This window comes from Myotis daubentonii, chromosome 2 (genome assembly GCF_963259705.1).
Source record: "Myotis daubentonii chromosome 2, mMyoDau2.1, whole genome shotgun sequence".
Classification (NCBI taxonomy): domain Eukaryota; kingdom Metazoa; phylum Chordata; class Mammalia; order Chiroptera; family Vespertilionidae; genus Myotis; species Myotis daubentonii.
The window spans coordinates 126784047-126804192 of record NC_081841.1 but is presented as its reverse complement, the minus strand read 5'-3'; the positions used below and the strand labels follow the sequence as shown (position 1 = coordinate 126804192).

General features: G+C 39.6%; 1 protein-coding gene across 10 annotated transcripts in view; it reads right to left on the bottom strand.

Moving 5' to 3' along the window:
- Positions 1–4982: 4982 nt before the first annotated feature.
- Positions 4983–20146, bottom strand: part of ZC3H13 (zinc finger CCCH-type containing 13) — a 125435-nt gene continuing 110271 nt past the window's right edge. For 9 of the 10 annotated variants that reach the window (XM_059684493.1, XM_059684486.1, XM_059684483.1 and 6 more), the window contains 2 exons: positions 16683–16846; positions 4983–5827 (listed from right to left, as the gene is read on the bottom strand). In XM_059684493.1, coding sequence (XP_059540476.1) covers positions 5657–5827; positions 16683–16846 — 335 coding nt within the window. In that variant the 3' untranslated portion in view covers positions 4983–5656. Of the gene's footprint in view, positions 5828–16682; positions 16847–19615; positions 19738–20146 lie in introns of those variants that run through there. The other variant, XM_059684491.1, reaches the window with a different exon arrangement.

Below are 20146 nucleotides of genomic sequence, written 5' to 3'. Positions count from 1 at the left end.
GTGGTCCCTCAGCCCAGCCTGTGCCCTATCACAGTCTGGGACCCCTCGGGAGATAACGACCTGCTGGCTTAGGCCTGCTCCCGGGTGGCAGAGGGCAGGCCCAATCCCTAGGTGCAGCGCCTGGTCGGGCTCAGAGCAGGGCTGATTGGGGAGTTGGGGCGCCGCCCCCTGTCATGCACAGAGCAGGGCGGATTGGGAGGTTGCGATGCCACCCCTTCACGCACAGAGCAGGGCCCATCAGGGGGGTTGGGGCTCCGTACCCTGTCACGCACAGAGCAGGGTGGATCAGGAGGTTGGGGAGCTGCCCCCTGTCACACACAGAGCAGCGCGGATCAGGGGGTTGGGGTGCCGCACCCTGTCACAATCAGGGCAGGGCAGATGGGGAGGTTATGGCTCTACCCTGTCACACACAGAGCAGGGCCCGTGGGGGGCGGTTGGGACACCGCCCTCTATCACCCACAGAGCAGGGCCGATCAGGGCGTTGGGGAGCCACCACTGTCACACTCAAGGCAGGGCCAATGGGGAGGTTATGGCTCTACCCTGTCACACACAGAGCAGGGCCCGTGGGGGGCGGTTGAGGCACCGCCCTCTATCACCCACAGAGCAGGGCCGATCAGGGCGTTGGGGAGCCACCACTGTCACACTCAGGGCAGGGCCGATGGGGAGGTTATGGCTCTACCCTGTCACACACAGAGCAGGGCGCTTGGGGGATGGGGGTATTGGGGCGCCTCACTCTGTCACACACAGAGCAGGGCCGATCAGGGGGTTGGGGCACTGCACCCTGTCACACACAGAGCAGGGCCGATCAGGGGTTTGGGGCGCCACACCCTTTCACACACAGAGCCCCAGGGTGATCAGGGGGTTGGGGAGCTCCCACCTATCAGGCACAGAGCAGGGCGGATAAGGGGGTTGGGGTGCCTTCCCCTGTCACGAACAGAGCAGGGCGGATAGGGAGGTTGTGGCCCCGCCCCTGTCACACACAGAGCCGCAGGGTGATCAGGGGGTTTTGGCGCTGCCCCCTGTCATGCTGATCCCAGTGCTGGGAGGCCTCATGGCTCCGCTGATCCCAGTGCTGGGAGGCATATTACACTTTTACTATATAGGATAGAGGCCTGGTGCATGGGTGGGGGCCGGCTGGTTTGCCCTGAAGGGTGTCCTGGATCAGGGTGGGGGTCCCCACTGGGGTGCCTGGCCAGCCTGGATGAGGGGATGATGGGTGTTTGCAGCTGGTCACACACCCTTCAGGGTGGGGATCCCCACTGGGGTGCCTGGCCAGTCTGGGTGAGGGGCTGAGGGCTCTTTTCAGGCTTGCAGGTGACTGAAGCTCCCAACCGCTCCTTTTTTTCTTTTTATTTTATTTTATTCTGGGCCAGCTTTAGCTCTGAGGCTTGGCTCCACCTCTTAGGCCTCGGGTGCTGAAAGCAGGTATCTGGTTTGTTTGGGTTCTATAATCAAAACACTGTTTCACCTCCAGCTCTGAGATCCTGGCTGGCTGAAAGCAGGTTTCTGGGGTTTTATTTAGCTTCTATATTTGTAACAACATTTCAAACTGCAAGCTCAGAGGCCAGCAGCGGCAGGAGGGGAACGTTTGAGTCCTCCGTCACTGAAGCAAGCAAGCCTCATGTTCGCTTCAAGCTGCCTGGCTGCCGGCCGCCATCTTGGCTGGCAGTTAATTTGCATATCGCCCTGATTAGCCAATGGGAAGGGTAGCGGATGTACACTAATTACCATGTTTCTCTTTTATTAGATAGGATACGCTGTTAAAGGATGAATATCCAAAATTTATAAAGAACCAAGACAACTCAATACCTAAAAAGCAAACAATCCAATTAAAAAATGGCTGAAGAGCTAAACAGATATTTCTCTGAAGAGGACATAGATATCCAATAGACATATGAAAAGATACCCAACATCACTAATCATCAGAAAAATGCAAATTAAAAGCACAATGAGACCACCTCACACCTATCAGAATGGCTACCCTGCCTAGGTAGCTCAGTTGGTTAGAGTATTGTCCCTATATACCAATGTTTCAGGTCAGAGTACAACCAATGAATGCATAAATAAATGGAACAAATCTACTGTATTTTCCCATGTATAAGACACTTTTTTTTTCTAAAATCCTTAGACTGAAAATTGAGGGGCATCTTATACATGGAAGTCAGCCACAGAGGGAACCGTGCGGTGCATAGCTTCCCATACCTTGTCAAACAGGTTTCCTGCAATCATGAGTCTGATTGTTACTGACATTAGCTGCTGCTTTAATTGGAGGTGGAGAATGCACAGATGCAATAGGGACTGGAGTGTTCTGAGCCCATAAAGATGTCAAAAAATAAAAAGATAAATACCAGTAAGCAATTGTTTTACTCTGCAAAATTTAAACTGAATGTAATCAGCTATGCAAAAGAGCATGGAAATAGAGCTGCAGAGAGACAATCTGAACCTCTTCCCACTGAGTGTATGATCAGACAGTGGAGAAAACAGGAAGAACTCCTTAAGATGCCAAAAAAGAAGGCCTTAAGAGAAAAACCAGCAACATGTTTAAAATGTTAATTTCTTAATTTTGGGTTAGAAAAGTGGGGGCATCTTATACATGGAAAAATATGGTATGTTTCTCTCTCTCTTCCTCTCTAAAGTCAATCAATCAATTTTTAAAGAATGAAATCTTACCATTTGTGACAACTTGGATAGACCTAGAGAGAATTATACCAAGTAAAATAAATCAGATAAAGTCAAAAGCCACAGGATTTCACTTAACAAAATAAATGAACAAACAAAACAGAAACTGGCTCAAATACAGAGGATAGTTGCCACACAGGGAGGCGGGGATGGTTCAGGGGATAGGTAAAAAAGGTGAAGAAATTAAGAAGTACAAATTGGCAGTTACAAAATAATCATGAAAAGTGAAGTATATCATAGTAAATGTAGCCAATAATGTTGTTATTAACTATGTGTGATACCAGGTGGGTACTAGCCTTATCAGGGGAAATCACTTTGTAAATTATATAAATGTCAAACCACTAGGCTGCACACCTGAAACTAATATAAAATAATATTATCAACTGTAATTGAAAAATAAAAATAAATTTAAAAAATAATTTAGGTACAATATGCCTTAATATTTACCTGACTGAACAATAAGAAATAATGTGGGATAGTCTGCCAATTCCACAAACTTTCAAGTTAATAAAAATTAAGCCATAAAATCTCAATATAGTCATGGGGTATGATTGGGAAGATAATCTGCAGTTACTGATCAAAATAGAGAAGTGACAGGTCAGATTTTTCAGCATATTATACTTTTATTTATCGACACAAATTTTTGTGAAATAAGCTACCAGCTACATAGTCAGTATAACCTTTTACTAAATGGTGAGGACAGCTGTCCATGAAAATCAAACTGACTCAGTGATGTAAGTACTGACTCATTTTATTTTGTATTTCAGACATATTCTTGCCCTTTCTCTATTTAGATAACTCTTTATTACCAGCAGCTGGAGTACAGTTGTAAAATTATGGAAAATGGAGAAACTTGATCCATCAATTATGACAGACTTTTAACTTTACTAGTAAATAATCTATGGACTATAAGATGTTTTCAGAAATACTGATTTTATTGAGACTTTAAATTATGGCCCAAGAGTTTTATGGGAAATTCAATAAAAGATCTGCTTCAGAACTTTCTATGATTAATAATACAGAGAATATATGAATTCTTTTAAAAATTATAAGGTAACTTAACAGTACATTCCCACTGGGAACAAAATGCTCTCAATACTATGACTGGGGAAACAAAGGAATGGTTCTAAAATATTCTTCACAACATAAAAAGATATTCAAACTGAAAAGGCAACAGATTTGAGTATAAGGAAACTTAACTACAGATGCTTATGAGAGGGCTACGTCCTGATAAATCCATAGTAACTTGAAAATATCATTAAGTTGAAAATGGATTTAGGCTCCCAAACATCATAGCCTAACTTAGCCACTTCTACTGAATGTATATTGCTTTGGCACCATTGTACGGTCGAAAAATTGTAAATTGAACTATTGTAAGTCAGAGACCACATGTACAATTTTCATTCTATAAATAACTTGCGAAGTAAAGTCAGTGGACAAAAGAGGAAAATCATTTTTGTTGTATTTCACAATTCTGAGAACTAGAAGTTCTAGGATTTTTAAATCTTTATACTACAGAGCACAATATTGCCAACTATAATAGGGAAGTTCCATTCTCTAGGTAGGGTCATTAAAATTTTTTTTACCTTTTTTCTTTACTCAAAACATTTACTAAATGGAAAAGGAAACTAGATCAAGAAAATAAATTATTTTGTTTGAAATTTTTCTTACATATGCATTCAGTCATTTAAAAATAAGACCATTTCCTTTGCACAAATTAAGTGTAATTAATTGTTTCTTGAAATGAACAGAAACTTTGTTACCTTTGGAGAAGAGGATGCAAAACTACTGAGACAGGTATTATAGGCTTACAGTTTTAACAAAAAACTGTGAGAGGCAATGACCAAATTAAAATTTTGATTGGTTTGCTTTGTTATTATTTCTATCTCCCCCAAAACTCTGCAGCGTAGAGCCTATTTCAAATTCTTCTAATAGTCTACTTCATGAGTTAAATATGTACATACTGAATAAAGCAGCAGATATACTGTAATTTTTTAAGAAGTAAATAATTTTACATATTATAGGCTGGAGGCAGTTTAACGTAATGAGGTTCTTGTTTTGAAAAATCTGATGGCAGTATTTTAAAGCTCAGATTACACAGGTTTGTTAGCTCTTGGCTTGTTTCAAGTATTACTGAGCTATACTTGAAAAACATCTTCAACTTCACATTATTTATAGCTGTCCAATTATAAGGACTTCAGCAGTAAAATATGTGAAGTATAAAGAAGCATGTAATGTTGGTGACAAATGCTTCAGAACACCAGGAATAAGGTTACCAAAAAGCAAAGTAAATCTAGAACAAGGAAAGGGAAGAAGGTACATTTATTTAAAATAAAAATAGCAGACAGTCTCTGATAATAAACAAAACCATTTAGATTCCAAGAACATTCAATATACATTGTAACAATGCATATATATTTAGAAAAGCCAAAGACCCATTAAGTAACTTTATTAGAACTTTAGAAAGGAAAAAAAAAGTATTTTGGCTCCCTCCTGCTAGAGGTCTGCCTACAAACACGACATGCTGGATCTGCGTCCTCTTTCAAGTGTTCTGTACAGCACAGTATTGCACAATGTGTGCATTCATTCTGTAAATACAGTTTCTGAATAAAGTTGCAGTTTCCTTAGGGATAATCCAGAACATGTGAGTGGCTCCATTTAATAAAAATCTTCGTAGGCTGGAAGAGCAGTGACAACTGTTTTCCAAAACTTTGCTTTTAACAAAATGTACAAAATAAACTACTAAATCTAGATGCTTTCACATTATTTTGCATGAGTATTAAGTACAGTGTAAAATCTTGAGTTAGCCAAAACTAATGTCTTTAAACTTTACATCAAAGTTTTTCTTCATTCTTTTAGCATGGCTGATAAATGTTTTCTGCCACTCACTACTAATGCTTGTGAAACCAAAGAACTTTGAAAAAGAATATGCAGTGCTGAAGAAAGAGAGTACCAAAAATGTCACTGAACTTCAGTCTTAAGATACACACAGTTCCTGTTGGACAATGGGCTGTGAAAGTTTACTATCTTCAGTCTTCTCATGTCCTGGGGCATGGCAAGTAGTCTTCCGCTTAAATAATCGCAGACTCAATCGTAATAATTCATTGTCTACCATTGGAGTACTTGTGTAAGCTTGTTTTACCGTGCCCTATTTGGAGAAAACAAAACAAAGCAAATGTACATTATTAGTTGACAATAAAAAAGGTTAACTTCTAACAAAAATATAAAAGTTATAAAAAAATTAATTGGGGGTGGATATTAGCTGTATTGGATATCTAACAGTAAAATTAGGAAATGTTTTCAGACTGGAGGAATCTAAGGAAATATATATTTATATTTTTATTGATTTCAGAGAAGAGGGAGAGACAGAAACATCAATGATGAGAGAGAATCATTGATCAGCTGCCTCCTGCACAACCCCTTCTGGGGATTGAACCCACAACCTGGGCATGTGTCCTGACCGGGAATAGAACTGTGACCTCCTGGTTTACAGGCTGACACTCAACCACCGAGCCACACCAGCCAGGCAAGAAAGCAATCTTCAGAGGGCACCTGGTCTAACTTCTTACCTAATGTAGGAGTCTTCTCAACAATCCCTGACAGGTAACTGACTAGTGTTTACTTCATTTCTAATGAGAAAAAAACAGAACAAAAACACACCACACCACACTGTACAATCTAAGTTGAACAGTACTACTTCTTTTATATGTTGAAATAAAAATCTCTTTTATGGAGCTATACACTAACTCAATTTTCCTTTTACATGATAGTCTTTCAGTTCTCTAAAGAGAAGCACTAAACATTCTACACTCCTTACTGATATGTTAATGCTCCGTAAGATGTGGGCTCTAGAATGGAATAAATCTCCCTTGAACTAAAATGTATATCTCTATTACGGTAACTTAAAGCTACATTAGCATTTTTGGAAGTTATTGTTATAAAATTTTGTTAAATGTTCTCCAACCATGTGTATAATGAAGTAAAGTTTGAGTATCTCCAGCCTTCTGCCATTTATTTTCTTGCTAGGATCCTTAATGGAACAGTGTATTCTTTGGTCACATGTGCATTTATAAGAATACAGAAAAACTGACTTTTTATGCATAGTTCTGTGAATTATTACTCATGCAAAATCATGACCCCAGAGACATTTCATCACTGAAAAAAACTCCCTTTGCTGCCTCCTTGTATTCACACCCTCTTTATTCTGTAACCCTTGACAAACAATAAGTGTCTGTTATTGTTCCAGAACATCTTATAAATGGAATCATACAGCAAATATGATCTTTTAAGATTAGTTTCTTTCACTTCATCATAATGCCTTTGAAATTCTTCCATGTTGTTGATAGTACTAAAGGCTTGGTTATTTATCACCAATTAGTAAGCCATTGTATGGAAGCGCCAGGGTTAGCCAGGTCAACGACACTGGGCTTATTTCTAGTTTTGGAGATTGTAAATAGAGCTGCTATAAACGTTTGTGTAAAGGTTTTTATATGAACATAAGTTTTCATTAAAAAACAAACAAACATGTTTTTATTGACTTTTAGATAAATAGATAGATAGATAGAGATATGAGAGAGAAACATCTATCAGCTGCCTCCTGCATGCCCCCTACTGGGGATTAAGCCCGAAATCCAGGCATGCGCCCTGACTGGGAATCGAACCAGTGACCTCTTGGTGCATGTGAAGATGCTCAATCCACTGAGCCACACTGGCCAGGCAAGTTTTCATTTTCTAAGGTAAATACATAGCAATGGGATTGTTAGGTAAGTATACATTTACCCTTATAAGAAATTACAAAACTCTCTTCTAAAATAGCTCTACCATTTTGTATTCTCACCAGCAATACGTTGGAGTTTCAATTGCTCTGCATTCTCACCAAATTTGATTTTTTCAGGGTTGTTGTTTTTTAGCTATTTGTAATAGGTTGTTAATGGTATCTCATTGAAGTTGTAACTGCATCCCCTAAAGCTAATGATGTTAAACATCTTTTCATGTGCTTATCAGACATTTCATCCTCTTTGAAGTGTCTACTCAAGTCTTTCACCCAGTGAAAAAATTGGGTTGCTTTTTTCTTACTGTTAATTTTTGAGTTCTTTATATATTCTGGATACAAGTTCTTTTTCAAAATGTGATTTGCAAATATTTTCCCCCAGTATACTTGTCTTTACATTATCTGTCTGTCACAGAATAAAAATTTTAAACTTTGACAATCAATTATTTCAAAGTAAAAAGTTTTAATTAAAAAACAACAACGGCTTTTAAAACTCTCTACCCGCAACTGACTGGTCATAAGTGTGTGGGTCTATTTCAGGATTCTGTTTTGTTCCATTGATCTAAGTGTCTATCCCTTCACTAATACCACACCATTTTGAGTGCTGTGGCTTTATAGTAAATCTTAAAATCGGATAGTGTGAGTCTTTCCAACTTTATTAATCTTTTGTTCATCTTTTTAAAAATTATTTTGGCTATTCTAGTTTCTTTGACTTCCCATGTAAATTTTAGAATCAGCTTGTCTATATCTAAAAAAAAAACCTGCTGGAATTTTTGCTAGAACTGTGTTAAATCTGTCTATCAACTTAGGGAGAATCACAATCTTAACTATATGGAGTCTTCCAATCTATAAATACAATATGCCTCTCCATTTATTTAGGTCTCCTTTGATTTTTTACATCAGTGTTTTGTAGATTTTAGCACACAGACCCTGAACATTTTGTTAGATTCATACCTAAGCACTTCATTTTGGGGGAGCTGTTGAAAAGGGCAATTTTGTTTTCATTTCAGTTCCTAAGTACAGTTCCTAAATGCAATCGCTTTTTGTATCCTGAATCCTTATTATCTCACTTATAAGTTCTAAAGATATTTTTTGGTAAATTACTTTAGACCTTTTATATAGGCAATTCTGTTGTCTGTGATTAAGACAGTTTTATTTTCTTTCCAATCTGTATGCCTTTTATTTTTCTTGCCATGCTGAACATACTAGGACTTCCAGTACAATGTTGAATAGGGTAGTGAGAGAGAACCTCCTTGCCTCGCTCCTGATCGCTGTGGGATATCTTTCAAACTTTTACCATTAAATATTATGTTAGCTAAGGCTTTTTTGTAGATACCGTTTATAAGGTTAAGATTCCTTTTAATTCCAGTTAGTTGAGAATTTTTACTGTAAAGGAATGCTAAATTTTGTCAAATATTTTTTCTGCATCAACTGATATTGTCATGTATTTTTTCAAGCTTATAATATTAAACCAGCCTTTCATTTTGAAGATAATTCACACTAGGTTGTGGTGTCATATTCTTTATATACATTGCTAAATTTGATGTCTTATTATATTTGAGGATTTTTTTACGTCCATGTTCAGGAGAGATATTGACCTGCAGTTTTCTTTACTTACGATGTTTCTGCCTGGTTGCAATATCAGAGTTTTGCTGGCCTCATAAAATGAGTTGGGAAGTATTTCTGCCTCTTCAATTTTCTTAAGAAATTGTACAGAATTGGTGTTAATGTTTTCTTTAATGTTTGGTAGATTTTGCCAGGGAAACCATCTGGGACTGCAGATTTCCTTCTCAGGTTTTGAACTACAAATTCAATTAAAAAAAAAACAAAAAACCCCAAAACAGACAAACAGACATAGCACTCTTCAGGTTATCTATCACTTTTTTTTTTTTATAAATACAGTGGGGCCTTGACTTATGAGTGTCCCAACTAACGAGTTTTTCGAGATACGAGCCGTTTCTCGGCCAATCTTTTGCTTTGAGTTGCAAGCTAAAATTCAGGTTACGAGCCAGCTTCAGATACCCCACCGCTAGTTGGCACAGCGAAGGTCACAGTGAACACCACAACATCAGCCCAGCATCACCTGCCATTGTAATGGTGAAAATTGCTTTGACATACAAGTAATTTGAGTTACGAGTTCCGTCACAGAATGAATTAAACTCGTAAGTCAAGGCCCCACTGTAAATCTATTATTCAGATTATTACAGTTGTTCCTCTTTTTTCCCCACCATCGCTCCCGTCCACCCAGTTTCCACCCAACCCTCTGCCAACACCCGCCCCCACTGTCCTCATCCATAGGTGTACGATTTTTTAAAAAATCTTTATTGTTCAGATTATTACATTTGTTCCTCTTTTTCCCCCCCATACCTCCCCTCCACCCAGTTCCCACCCCACCCTCTGCCCTTACCCCCCCCCCCACTGTCCTCATCCATAGGTGCACAATTTTTGTCCAGTCTCTTTCCACATCTCCGACAACCCTTTCCCCACCAAGAATAGTGAGTCCATTCCCTTTCTATGTCCCTGATTCTATTATAATCACCAGTTCATTCTGTTCATCAGATTATTTATTCACTTGATTCTTAGATTCACTTGTTGATAGGTGCATATTTGTTGTTCATAATTAGTATCTTTACCTTTTTCTTCTTCTTCCTCTTCTTAAAGGATACCTTTCAGCATTTCATACAATACTGGTTTGGTGGTGATGAACTCCTTTAGCTTTTTCTTATCTGTGAAGCTCTTTATCTGACCTTCCGTTCTGAATGATAGCTTTGCTGGATAAAGTAATCTTGGTTGTAGGTTCTTGGCATTCATCACTTTGAATATTTCTTGCCACTCCCATCTGGCCTGCAAAGTTTCTGTTGAGAAATCAGCTGACAGTCGTATGGGTATTCCCTTGTAGGTAACTGAGTTTCTTTCTCTTGCTGCTTTTAAGATTCTCTTTGTCTTTTGCTCTTGGCATTTTAATTATGATGTGTCTTGGTGTGGTCCTCTATGGATTCCTTTTGTTTGGGGTTCTCTGCGCTTCCTGGACTTGTAAGTCTATTTCTTTCACCAGGTAGGATAAGTTTTCTGTCATTGTTTCTTCAAATAGGTTTTCAATATCTTGCACTCTCTCTCCTTCTGGCACCCCTATAATTCAGATGTTGGTACGCTTGAAGCTGTCCCAGAGGCTCCTTACACTATCTTCGTATTTTCGGATTCTTTTTTCATTTTGCTTTTCTGGTTGGGTTTTTTGCTTCTTCGCATTTCAAATCTTTGACTTGATTCTTGCGCTCCTCTGGTCTGCTGTTGGGAGTCTGTATAATATTCGTTATTTCAGTCCGTGAATGCTTAATTTCTAGTTGGTTCTTTATCATAACATCGAGGGACTCATTAGATTTCTTGTAGATCTCAAAAACTTTATCGGCGGCTTCTAGACAGTTCTTGAGAGACCTTAAAAGTGTGGTTCTGAACTCAATATCCTCCATTGACAGTTTTGTCCTGTTTCTTTGTCTCCGCATTTTTTATGCTTTCTTGGTGCACCCCCTAGTGGTCTTTGTGCGCAGTCTTGTTGTAGTTAAGCCTTGATTGTTGTAGTTAATACTAGGGGGATTTGACCTCCAGGCCAACTGGCTGTGAGAATCAGCTGTGTCTGCAGTGGGAAAACTTCTGTCCTCTAGGGAGGTGCTAATCTAGCCTTTGCCTGAGGCTATCTGGCAAATGGCTCTGCGCAGGGCTTGGGCGGGGCAGGTTGCACGGGATCAACAGAGTGGGTGGAGGGAGCAGTTATGGCTGCTCTCAGTCCCGTTCCCAGAGGCTCTGCATCTCAGAGTCCCAGCAACTGCTGCAAACCTCGGAGAGAAAGCTGCCCTCGCGTTCCGACCGATGCCAGACAGTCCTGCTTCTCCAGCTTGAGTCTGGGTCCCTAAAGACTCGCCCAGAACTGGAGCTCAGAATCTGAGACTCCCTCCCAATTGAAAACGACAACTGTGCCCTCAGCTACCAGCCCGCTCTGCGCATACCTCCGCACCTTTGTATTTTTCGCACTGCACCTCCTCTGAGTCTCGTATGCTGTTCTCTTCCCTCTAGAAAAATTTCCCCTCAGCCAGTCTTCCTGTGGTTCTGGGTGATGTCCGTTCCGTCTTTTAGTTGTATTTTTGAAGTGGTTGTTCGAGGCAGCTAACTCCAGTGTTTACCTATGCCGCCATCTTGGTTTTCCCCAGGTGTACGATTTCTGTCCAGTCTCTTCCCGCACCCTCCACGCCCCTCCTCCCCTGAGAATTGTCAGTCCCATCCCTTTCTATGCCCCTGATTCTACTATATTCACCAGTTTACTCTGTTCATCGGATTTTTTATTCACTTGATTTTTAGATTCACTTGTTGATAGATATGTAATTGTTGTTCATAATTTTTATCTTTACCTTTTTTCTTCTTCTTCCTCTTCTTAAAGAATACCTTTCAGCATTTCATATAATACTGGTTTGGTGGTGGTGAACTCCTTTAGCTTTTTCTTATCAGTGAAGTTCTTTATCTGACCTTCAATTCTGAATGATAGCTTTGCTGGGTAAAGTAATCTTGGTTGTAGGTTCTTGCTATTCATCACTTTGAATATTTCTTGCCACTCCCTCCTAGCCTGCACAGTTTCTGTTGAGAAATCAGCTGACAATCGTATGGGTACTCCCTTGTAGGTAACTGACTTTTTTTCTCTTGATGCTTTTAAGATTCTCTCTTTGTCTTTTGCTCTTGGCATTTTAATTATGATGTGTCTTGGAGTGGTCCTCTTTGGATTCCTTTTGTTTGGGGTTCTATGCGCTTCCTGGACTTGCAAGTTTATTTCTTTCACCAGGTAGGGTAAGTTTTCTGTCATTATTTCTTGAAATAGGTTTTCAATATCTTGCTCTCTCTCTCCTTCTGGCACCCCTATAATTCGGATGTTGGTACGCTTGAAGTTGTCTCAGAGGCTCCTTACACTATCTTCGTATTTTTGGATTCTTTTTTCATTTTGTTTTTCCGGTTGCGTGTTTTTTTGCTTCTTCATATTTCAAATCTTTGACTTGATTCTTGGGATTATCTTGTCTGCTCTTGGATCTCTGTATATTCTTTATTTCAGACAGTGTATGCTTAATTTCTAGTTGGTCCTTTTTCATATCCTTGAGGGTCTCACTAAATTTATCGGCGATTTCTAGAAAATTCTTCAAAAACCTTATAACTGTGGTTTTGAACTCTATATCCAGTAGTTTGCTTTCCTCCATTTCTGTCATTTGTGTCCTGTTTCTTTGTCTCCGCATTTTTTATGCTTCCCTGTGTTGTTAGAGTGGCTTTGTGTGCTAGGTGTCCTATAGGGCCCAGTGGCTCAGCCTCCACAATTACCTGAGGTGGACACTCTTGGTGTACCACTTTGTGGGCGGTGTGCACAGTCTTGTTGTAGTTAAGCCTTGATTATTGTTGGTATCTCTGGGAGGAATTGACCTCCAGGCCAATTGGCTGTGAGAATCAGCTGTGTCTACAGTGGGAGAACTTCTGTGCTGAAGATACCCTTATGGGGCAAGACTTGCTTCAATGGGGCTTTGGTGCTCACTGAGTCTGCCCCCTGAGTGTGTCCCTTATGGATCTGAGGAGTTGTAATCTGGATGGTCCCACTCTGACCACTAGGTACACAGCCCCTTGGATCTCTAAGGAGGTGCTAATTTAGCCTCTGCCTGAGGCTACCTAGTAGGAGCTATGGAGAGATTTTCAGATTCCTCTTCTTTGTTTGGGGTTTGGAGGTGCCTAGATGAGGCCCAGCTGTGAAGCAATACAAGCTGCTGTGGGGCCTTGAGCCTTCTTTTGGATGTTCTGGGTCTCTCTGGCCCAGCTGCAGTTTGTTAGGTAATTTTAGATTGCCAAGGGCCAGGCCATTCATATGCAAAAGCCTCTGCACACAGCTTGGGTGGGGTCTCAGGGAATCAACACGGCAGAGGAAGCAGCTATGGCTTTTCCTCAGTTTTACCCTAAGAGGCCCTGCGTCTCAGTGTCCCGCGGTAATCGCTGCAAGCACCTCTGAGAGAAAGCCACCCTCGAGTTCTGATAGATGCCAGACAGTACAGTTTCTCCTTGTATGAGTCTGGGTCCCCAGAGACTCGCCTGGAACTGGAGTCAGGGCCGTCGGGAGATTGAGACTCCTTCCAATGGAAAAAGACACCAGCATCCTCCGTTGCCAGCCCTTTACACGTGCACCTCCGTACCTTTGCACTTTACTTCCGCACCTCCTGTGTCTCAGTGTGCTTTTCTCTATCCTTCTAGTTGTAGAATTTCCACTCAGCCAGCCTTCCTGTGGTTCTAGGTGATGTCTGTTTTGTCTTTAGTAGTTTTGAAGTTGTTGTGTGAGGCAGCAATTTCAGGTGTTTACCTATGCTGCCATCTTGGTTTCTCCTATCTATCACTTCTTGAATAAGTTTTGATAGTTTGTAGCTTTTAGAAGAACTGATTCTTTTCTTCTAAATTGTGAAGTTTATGTGCACAGAGTTGTTTACAGTACTGTGTGATCCTTTTAATATTTGTGAGATTTGCAGTGGTATTCCCTCTTTCATTGATATTGATAATTTGTGTTTTATTTTTCACTTTATCAGTATGGGGAGGGGATTGTCAATTTTATTCATCTCTTCAAAGATTCAGCTTTTGGTTTCATGAATGTTCTCTTATGTTTTCTTATGTTCTCTTATGTTTTTCCAGTATGAATTTTATTGATTTCTGGTATTATTTCCTTCCTTTTGCTTGATACAGGTTCTGTACATTCTTTTAATACTACAATGCAGCTTAGAGTTCTTTTAGTACCCTTCACCTATCTTTTCTGCTATGAACTGTAATTTAGGTACTTTAAAAATCATTTTCTTAAATATAATCATGCCAATTTACGGGGGAGGGGTCAATGGTTTTCTACTTTCTTTTTGTCACTTGGTACCCCTTACCTCCTATTCTGTACTTTTCTTTCATAGTCAATGGCCTGTGCCCCGTATGAAGGACTATGATTCTGAGCAATGGTTCTCAAGAAATTTACAGGGGCATTTTTGGTAATCAAAAATTTTGAAGCCATTATGGCATATTAGAGGAGGAAACAGGGAATGTTACATAATATTTTTTAATAAAAAGGGGCAGGCCCTGGCCAGATGGCTCAGTTGGTTGGAGTGTCACCCATACACCAAAAGAGGTTTGCAAGTTCAATTCCAGGTTAGGGCATATATCTAGGTTGTGAATTTGATCCTTGGTTGGGGCACATATGGGCTCCAACCAATTGATGTCTCTCTCCCTCTCTCAATCTCTGTCTCTGTCTCTCTCAATAAAAACATACCCTCAGTGAGAAAAGACTGGGAATGACTGGTCACTATGACACACTGACCACCAGGGGGCAGACGCTCAATGCAGGAGCTGCGCCCTGGTGGTCAGTGTGCTCCCACAGGGGGATCTCTGCTCAGTCACAAGCCAGGCTGCCGGCTGCCAGTACAGCGGTGGTGGTGGGAGCCTCTCCCGCCTCCTCAGCAACACTAAGGATGTCCGTCTCCAGTTTAGGCCTGCTCCCCGATGGCAAGTGGACATCCCCCAAGGGCTCCTGGGCTGCCAGAGGGATGTCTGACTGCCAGGTTAGGCCCAATCCCCTGGGGAGCGGGCCTAAGCCAGCAGGTGGTCATCCCCCAAGGGGTCCCAGACTGCGAGAGGGCACATTTCAGGATGAGAGACCCCGAGTGCACAAATTTTTGTGCACCGGGCCTCTAGTAAATAAATAAAAAGATACACAATTCTGATTAGATTAAAATCCATAGAGTCTTTCTCAAGTGGAGTTCCTTACATGAACTAAACATAAACAAAAAATAATTTGCGTGATTATATTTTATTTAAATACCAGGGATGATATAACTATTACCATTTTAGATGCATAAGATGTTGATTCAGCCCTAGCTGGTTGCTCAGTGGTTAGAGCGTTGGCCCACAGACTACAGGGTCGCAGATCTGATTGAGGTCAAGTGCACACCTTGGTTGCAAGCTCATCACCACCCCGGTTGGGGCATGTGAAGGTATTATTGTTTCCTTCAATCAGTGTATCTTTCTCACATTGATGTTTCTCTCTCTGTCTCTCTCTCTCCCTTCCACTCTCTTTAAAAATCAATGGAGTCCAGCTGGCATGGCTCAGTGGTTTAGCATTGACCTATGAACCAGGAGGTCACAGTTTGATTCCCAGTCAGGGCATATGCCAGGTTGCTGGTTTGATCCCCAGTGGGGCATGCAGAAGGCAGCCAATCAATGATTCTCTCTCATCACTGATGTTTCTCTCTCTCTCTCCCCCACTCTCCCTTTCTGAAATCAACAAAATATATTTTTAAAAAAATCAATGGAAAAAATGTCCTTGGGTGAGAATTAAAAAAAAAGAAAGAAAAAAGAAGTTGATTCAGTATATACAGGTTTAGGGCCCTAGCACTTGATTCTCTCAGACAAATTTCCAGTTGAGGAAGGCTGCAAGGAGAGATGAGTACTTAAGCAACGGAATAGAGACTACTAGGTACATACTGAAATGGGAGTACAAAGGAGAGAATGATTGTAGCAACTCTGTTGAAAGTAATTTTCAGTCAGGTCGTTAAGCTGAGAAAACTTTATAAAATTTTCCTATTCCTTATATCTGTTTCCATTTTAATCTTTAGAGATGAGTTCATCCCTCTCTTTCTCATAAATTTAATGTCCTCCACAAAACTGAGTATTTTTCTTTAATGAAGTATCCTTTATTTAGCAATGTTTTCCTTAATGTTTCCAAGTAAAAAGTTAACAAATTAAATGCTTATCTAAATTTTTAGGACCAACTCTCTTTTGTCACATTACCCATGCCCACCAAATCACATTCCCAAATTAAAATCCCAGTTTCTTAGCTTCAAAAAGTCTAAAACGTTTTCAATTTCTAATGATCAGATCCCTTCTCAATCTAAACTAATTTCTATTTCTCTCATATTTCAATTCCCTTTATTCTTCTCAAGTAAATGCTTACATATAATCACTTGTATTTATTTCCCTCTCTTTCAACTTGATACACTCTCATAAATTCTATAAATATTCTCACCATATTCTGGGGAATATTTTTCCTTAACCCTCAATTTAAATAAATTTCTAGTATGTTTAATTATCTAAAAAAACTTTTCACAATGAAATGAAAAATATTTAAAGCAAACAAATGAAAAGTATGTAATTCATAATACTCAACAAACACTTTGCATTTGTACCAAAACAATAATACCTTCTCATTTTTAACAAGCTGCTTTCGGATTGCAGAATCCCGTCTGAAGCATAATGCTTTACAACATGGTCCAAGATTACTAAGAAGACTTGCTCTTTCTTCTTTTCGTAGTAATGCAGCCATATTGAGAGCCCCCAATTCATGTTCAAAAAGATTGTCTGCATCTTTCAAAAACCAAAAACACACATTAAGTTTTCCTAAAATATAAAATACTGCTTAGGTGAATATTTCACAGTCTGTACTTCATCAAAGTTACCAACATTGATAAAAATTATTTTACATTAAAGGCGATATATTCTCTGTGAAAGTTATTCAGTATGTAGTTTTGTTGCTAGTCTGAAACAAAAATAAGCTTTCTGATAGCCGCTTTAAGTTTAAGGTACAAGAAAAGCAGACTCGGAAGCGAGAATTTAGACACTGATTACAACTATTAACTGGGAAGAAAAGATCAAGTTAAGAATTAATGAAGTCAAATTCAGAATATTGCACACCATCAACAAGTACTTAAAGTTCTAGATTTCAGGACCTTACTGTAGCAAGATTCAAATGTAATAATATGACTACAGTCTGTGACCTCTTAAAAAACCAGGCTAGCATTCTAAGAATTGGCCAAGAGTGCCAAAGGTACCAGGTACTGCTTCTATAACAAGATGATCCAATAGGTTAATGTTAGAGCCCACAAAGAAAAGCAGTAAATAACACATAAGTAAAAAACAAAACTGACACCTTTGATTGAAACAGCATTAAATATTTCATTCTCATTTTCTGAACTGTAAAGCACAGTGAGATTAGATAATTAACAAAAACCTAGTCTCAGACAATATACTTAGCAAATAAGTTATATACATAGTCAATAGGTATATAATATAAGAAAAGTTTCCACAGCTGGACCAGGATACCTTAGAGGCAAACAAGGCAGTTCCTCAGGTGATTCTGAGATACAAATGTCTGAGCCAAACAATGACAGTCACATATGTATACCATTAAAAAAACAACAAAAAACCCATTAACTACCATTCCATTACAGAAGAATTTGCAAGGAGACCCATGCCATCCTTAAGTACTGCTCAAGACAAATTTCTTTGTATAGGAATTCTTAACACATACTTGTAAACATCCCTAGACTGATTAAACACATACTTAAAAGTACAAGCAGAACAAAGGAAACAAAGTGACTGGAAAAGTGCAACTCAAAAGAATTTAATCATACTACAATGAGAAAACCTAGAGAAAAGCAATTTAAATGTTAGTATATTGTTGACCCTTGAACAAGGTGGGAGCTGGGGGCGGGGAGTGCCAACCCGCTGCACAGTAAAAAATCTGCCTGTAACTTTGACTCCCCCAAAACTCAGTTCCTTGGAATCCACAGGGGAATTGGTTCCAGGATCCCCCACAGGTACCAAAACCCAGAGATGCTCAAGTCCCTTATATAAAATGGCATAGAACAATGCATCCATGGATTCCTAACTGTGGATCAAAAATACTGCTTTTTCACCTGAGGTGACTATGTATATTGAAAAATCCACATATAAGTTGACCCACACAGTTCAAACCCGTGTTGCTCAACTGTTAATTGTGCATACAATAAGTTTTATACTTTAAGAATTTAAGGTTCCTGGAATATTTTTGTAAGTTACATATGGTGCTGCCCAGCTGGCTCAGTGGTTGAGCATCGACCTATGAACCAGGAGGTCAGGATTTGATTCCTGGTCAGGGCACAGGATTTGATTCCTGGTCAGGGCACATGCCCACGTTTTGGGTTCAATCCCCAGTGAGGGGGCATGCAGGAGGCAGCTGATCAATGATTCTCTCTCATCATTGATGTTTCTGTTTCTCTCTCTCTCTCTCTCTCTCTCTCTCTCTCTCTCTCTCTCTCTCTGTTTCTCTCTCTCTCTCTCTCTCTCTCTCTCTCTCTCTCTCTCTCTCTCCCTCTCCCCCTCCCCCCCTCTTTCCCTTTCTCTCTGAAATCAATAAAAATATATTTAAAAAAAATTGCATATGGTGTTCTAGCCGGTTTGCTCAGTGATTAGAGTGTTGGCCTACAGACTGAAGGGTCTTGGGTTTGATTCTGGCCAAGGTCACCACCTACCTAGGTTGCAGGCTCAATCCCTGGCCCTGGTCGGGGCATGTGTGGGAGGCAACCAATAGATGTGACTCTCTCACATCGATGTTTCTCTTTCTGCCTCTCTACCTCCCTTCCACCCTCTAAAAAAATGAATCAATGGAATATGCTCGGGTGAGGATTAACAACAAAATTACATATGGAATGTGGAGATTGGGGCACTGAAATAGACCCAGTAAAATAGAAAAATTGGTATCAATTCTTTCACAAATATTTATTGAATACCTACTATGTATCAGGTAGTTTTCTAAGCAATGGCATAATTAGTAAGAACATATCATTAGACACTGGATAGAGCAGTAAACAAAACTAAGTTCTATTTCTTAGAAAACTTATATTCAGCATCCTATGTCAGTTCTCTAGCAAAGCAATGATAGCAAAATATTGGACTGGTAAAGAACAGTGAAATCCCTCTCTACAGCATGTATTTTCATTATTGAGAGTAAGCCAGGTTCAAACTGTATATTATAATTAGCAAAATTAAACTAGATTTTAACTTGAAATGCCATTTGCAAAAGTCACAGGAGTCAAAGGTGGATAAGACCTTAGAGGTTTCATTTCAACATTTTATGCACACAGGAGTTACTTGCTTAAGATCACAGAGCAACCAAAAACGGTAGAAAGAGTAGAGCAATAACCTAAGACTTCGGTCACCTGTCAGGCTATACACATTCACAATTATAATTTAAATATGTTTTATACACATACATTCTATGTTTACTGAAAAATATTAAAATCAAGAGTTTTACTGATTGTTAGCAGCTGAAAGGGCATGGATTCATGAAACTCTTAAAAGAATTTTTTAATAATAAAAAGCTTACTTCTTTTAACTAAACATTTTTACTCTCATGAACATTATATAAAAGTAAATAATGTTACTTTCATCTTTCACCTCCTTTCCACAAGCCCTCCTCATTTTTGTCTTGATAAGGTCTAAAATCAATGTGATAAAATAGTTTCAAATTAAAGAGTAGCAGTTAATATTTACTGAGTGTTACAACACATCAGAAACTGTTGTATTTTACTTGTAATAACTCATATGTTCCTCCTAACAATCATATGAAGTTGGTGGTGTCATTGTTCCCAGCTTAAGATGGTGACACTAATACAGAGAGATTAAATAATAGCTAGTAAGGGGTATGTCGATTGGAATCCAGACCATTTGGCCTAGAGACCCAGATTTTAACAACTTTTTTAAAGGTTCAGCCTACACAACTGTATTTGGGTAGAATTCCCCATTTCGCAGGAAAAAGGGCTGCCAAGACATCCATTTTGCTTAGATACGGAAATATCTAGTCTATTTCCCTAGGCTCTGCTTCATTTAGCCCTGGTGAAACAATTG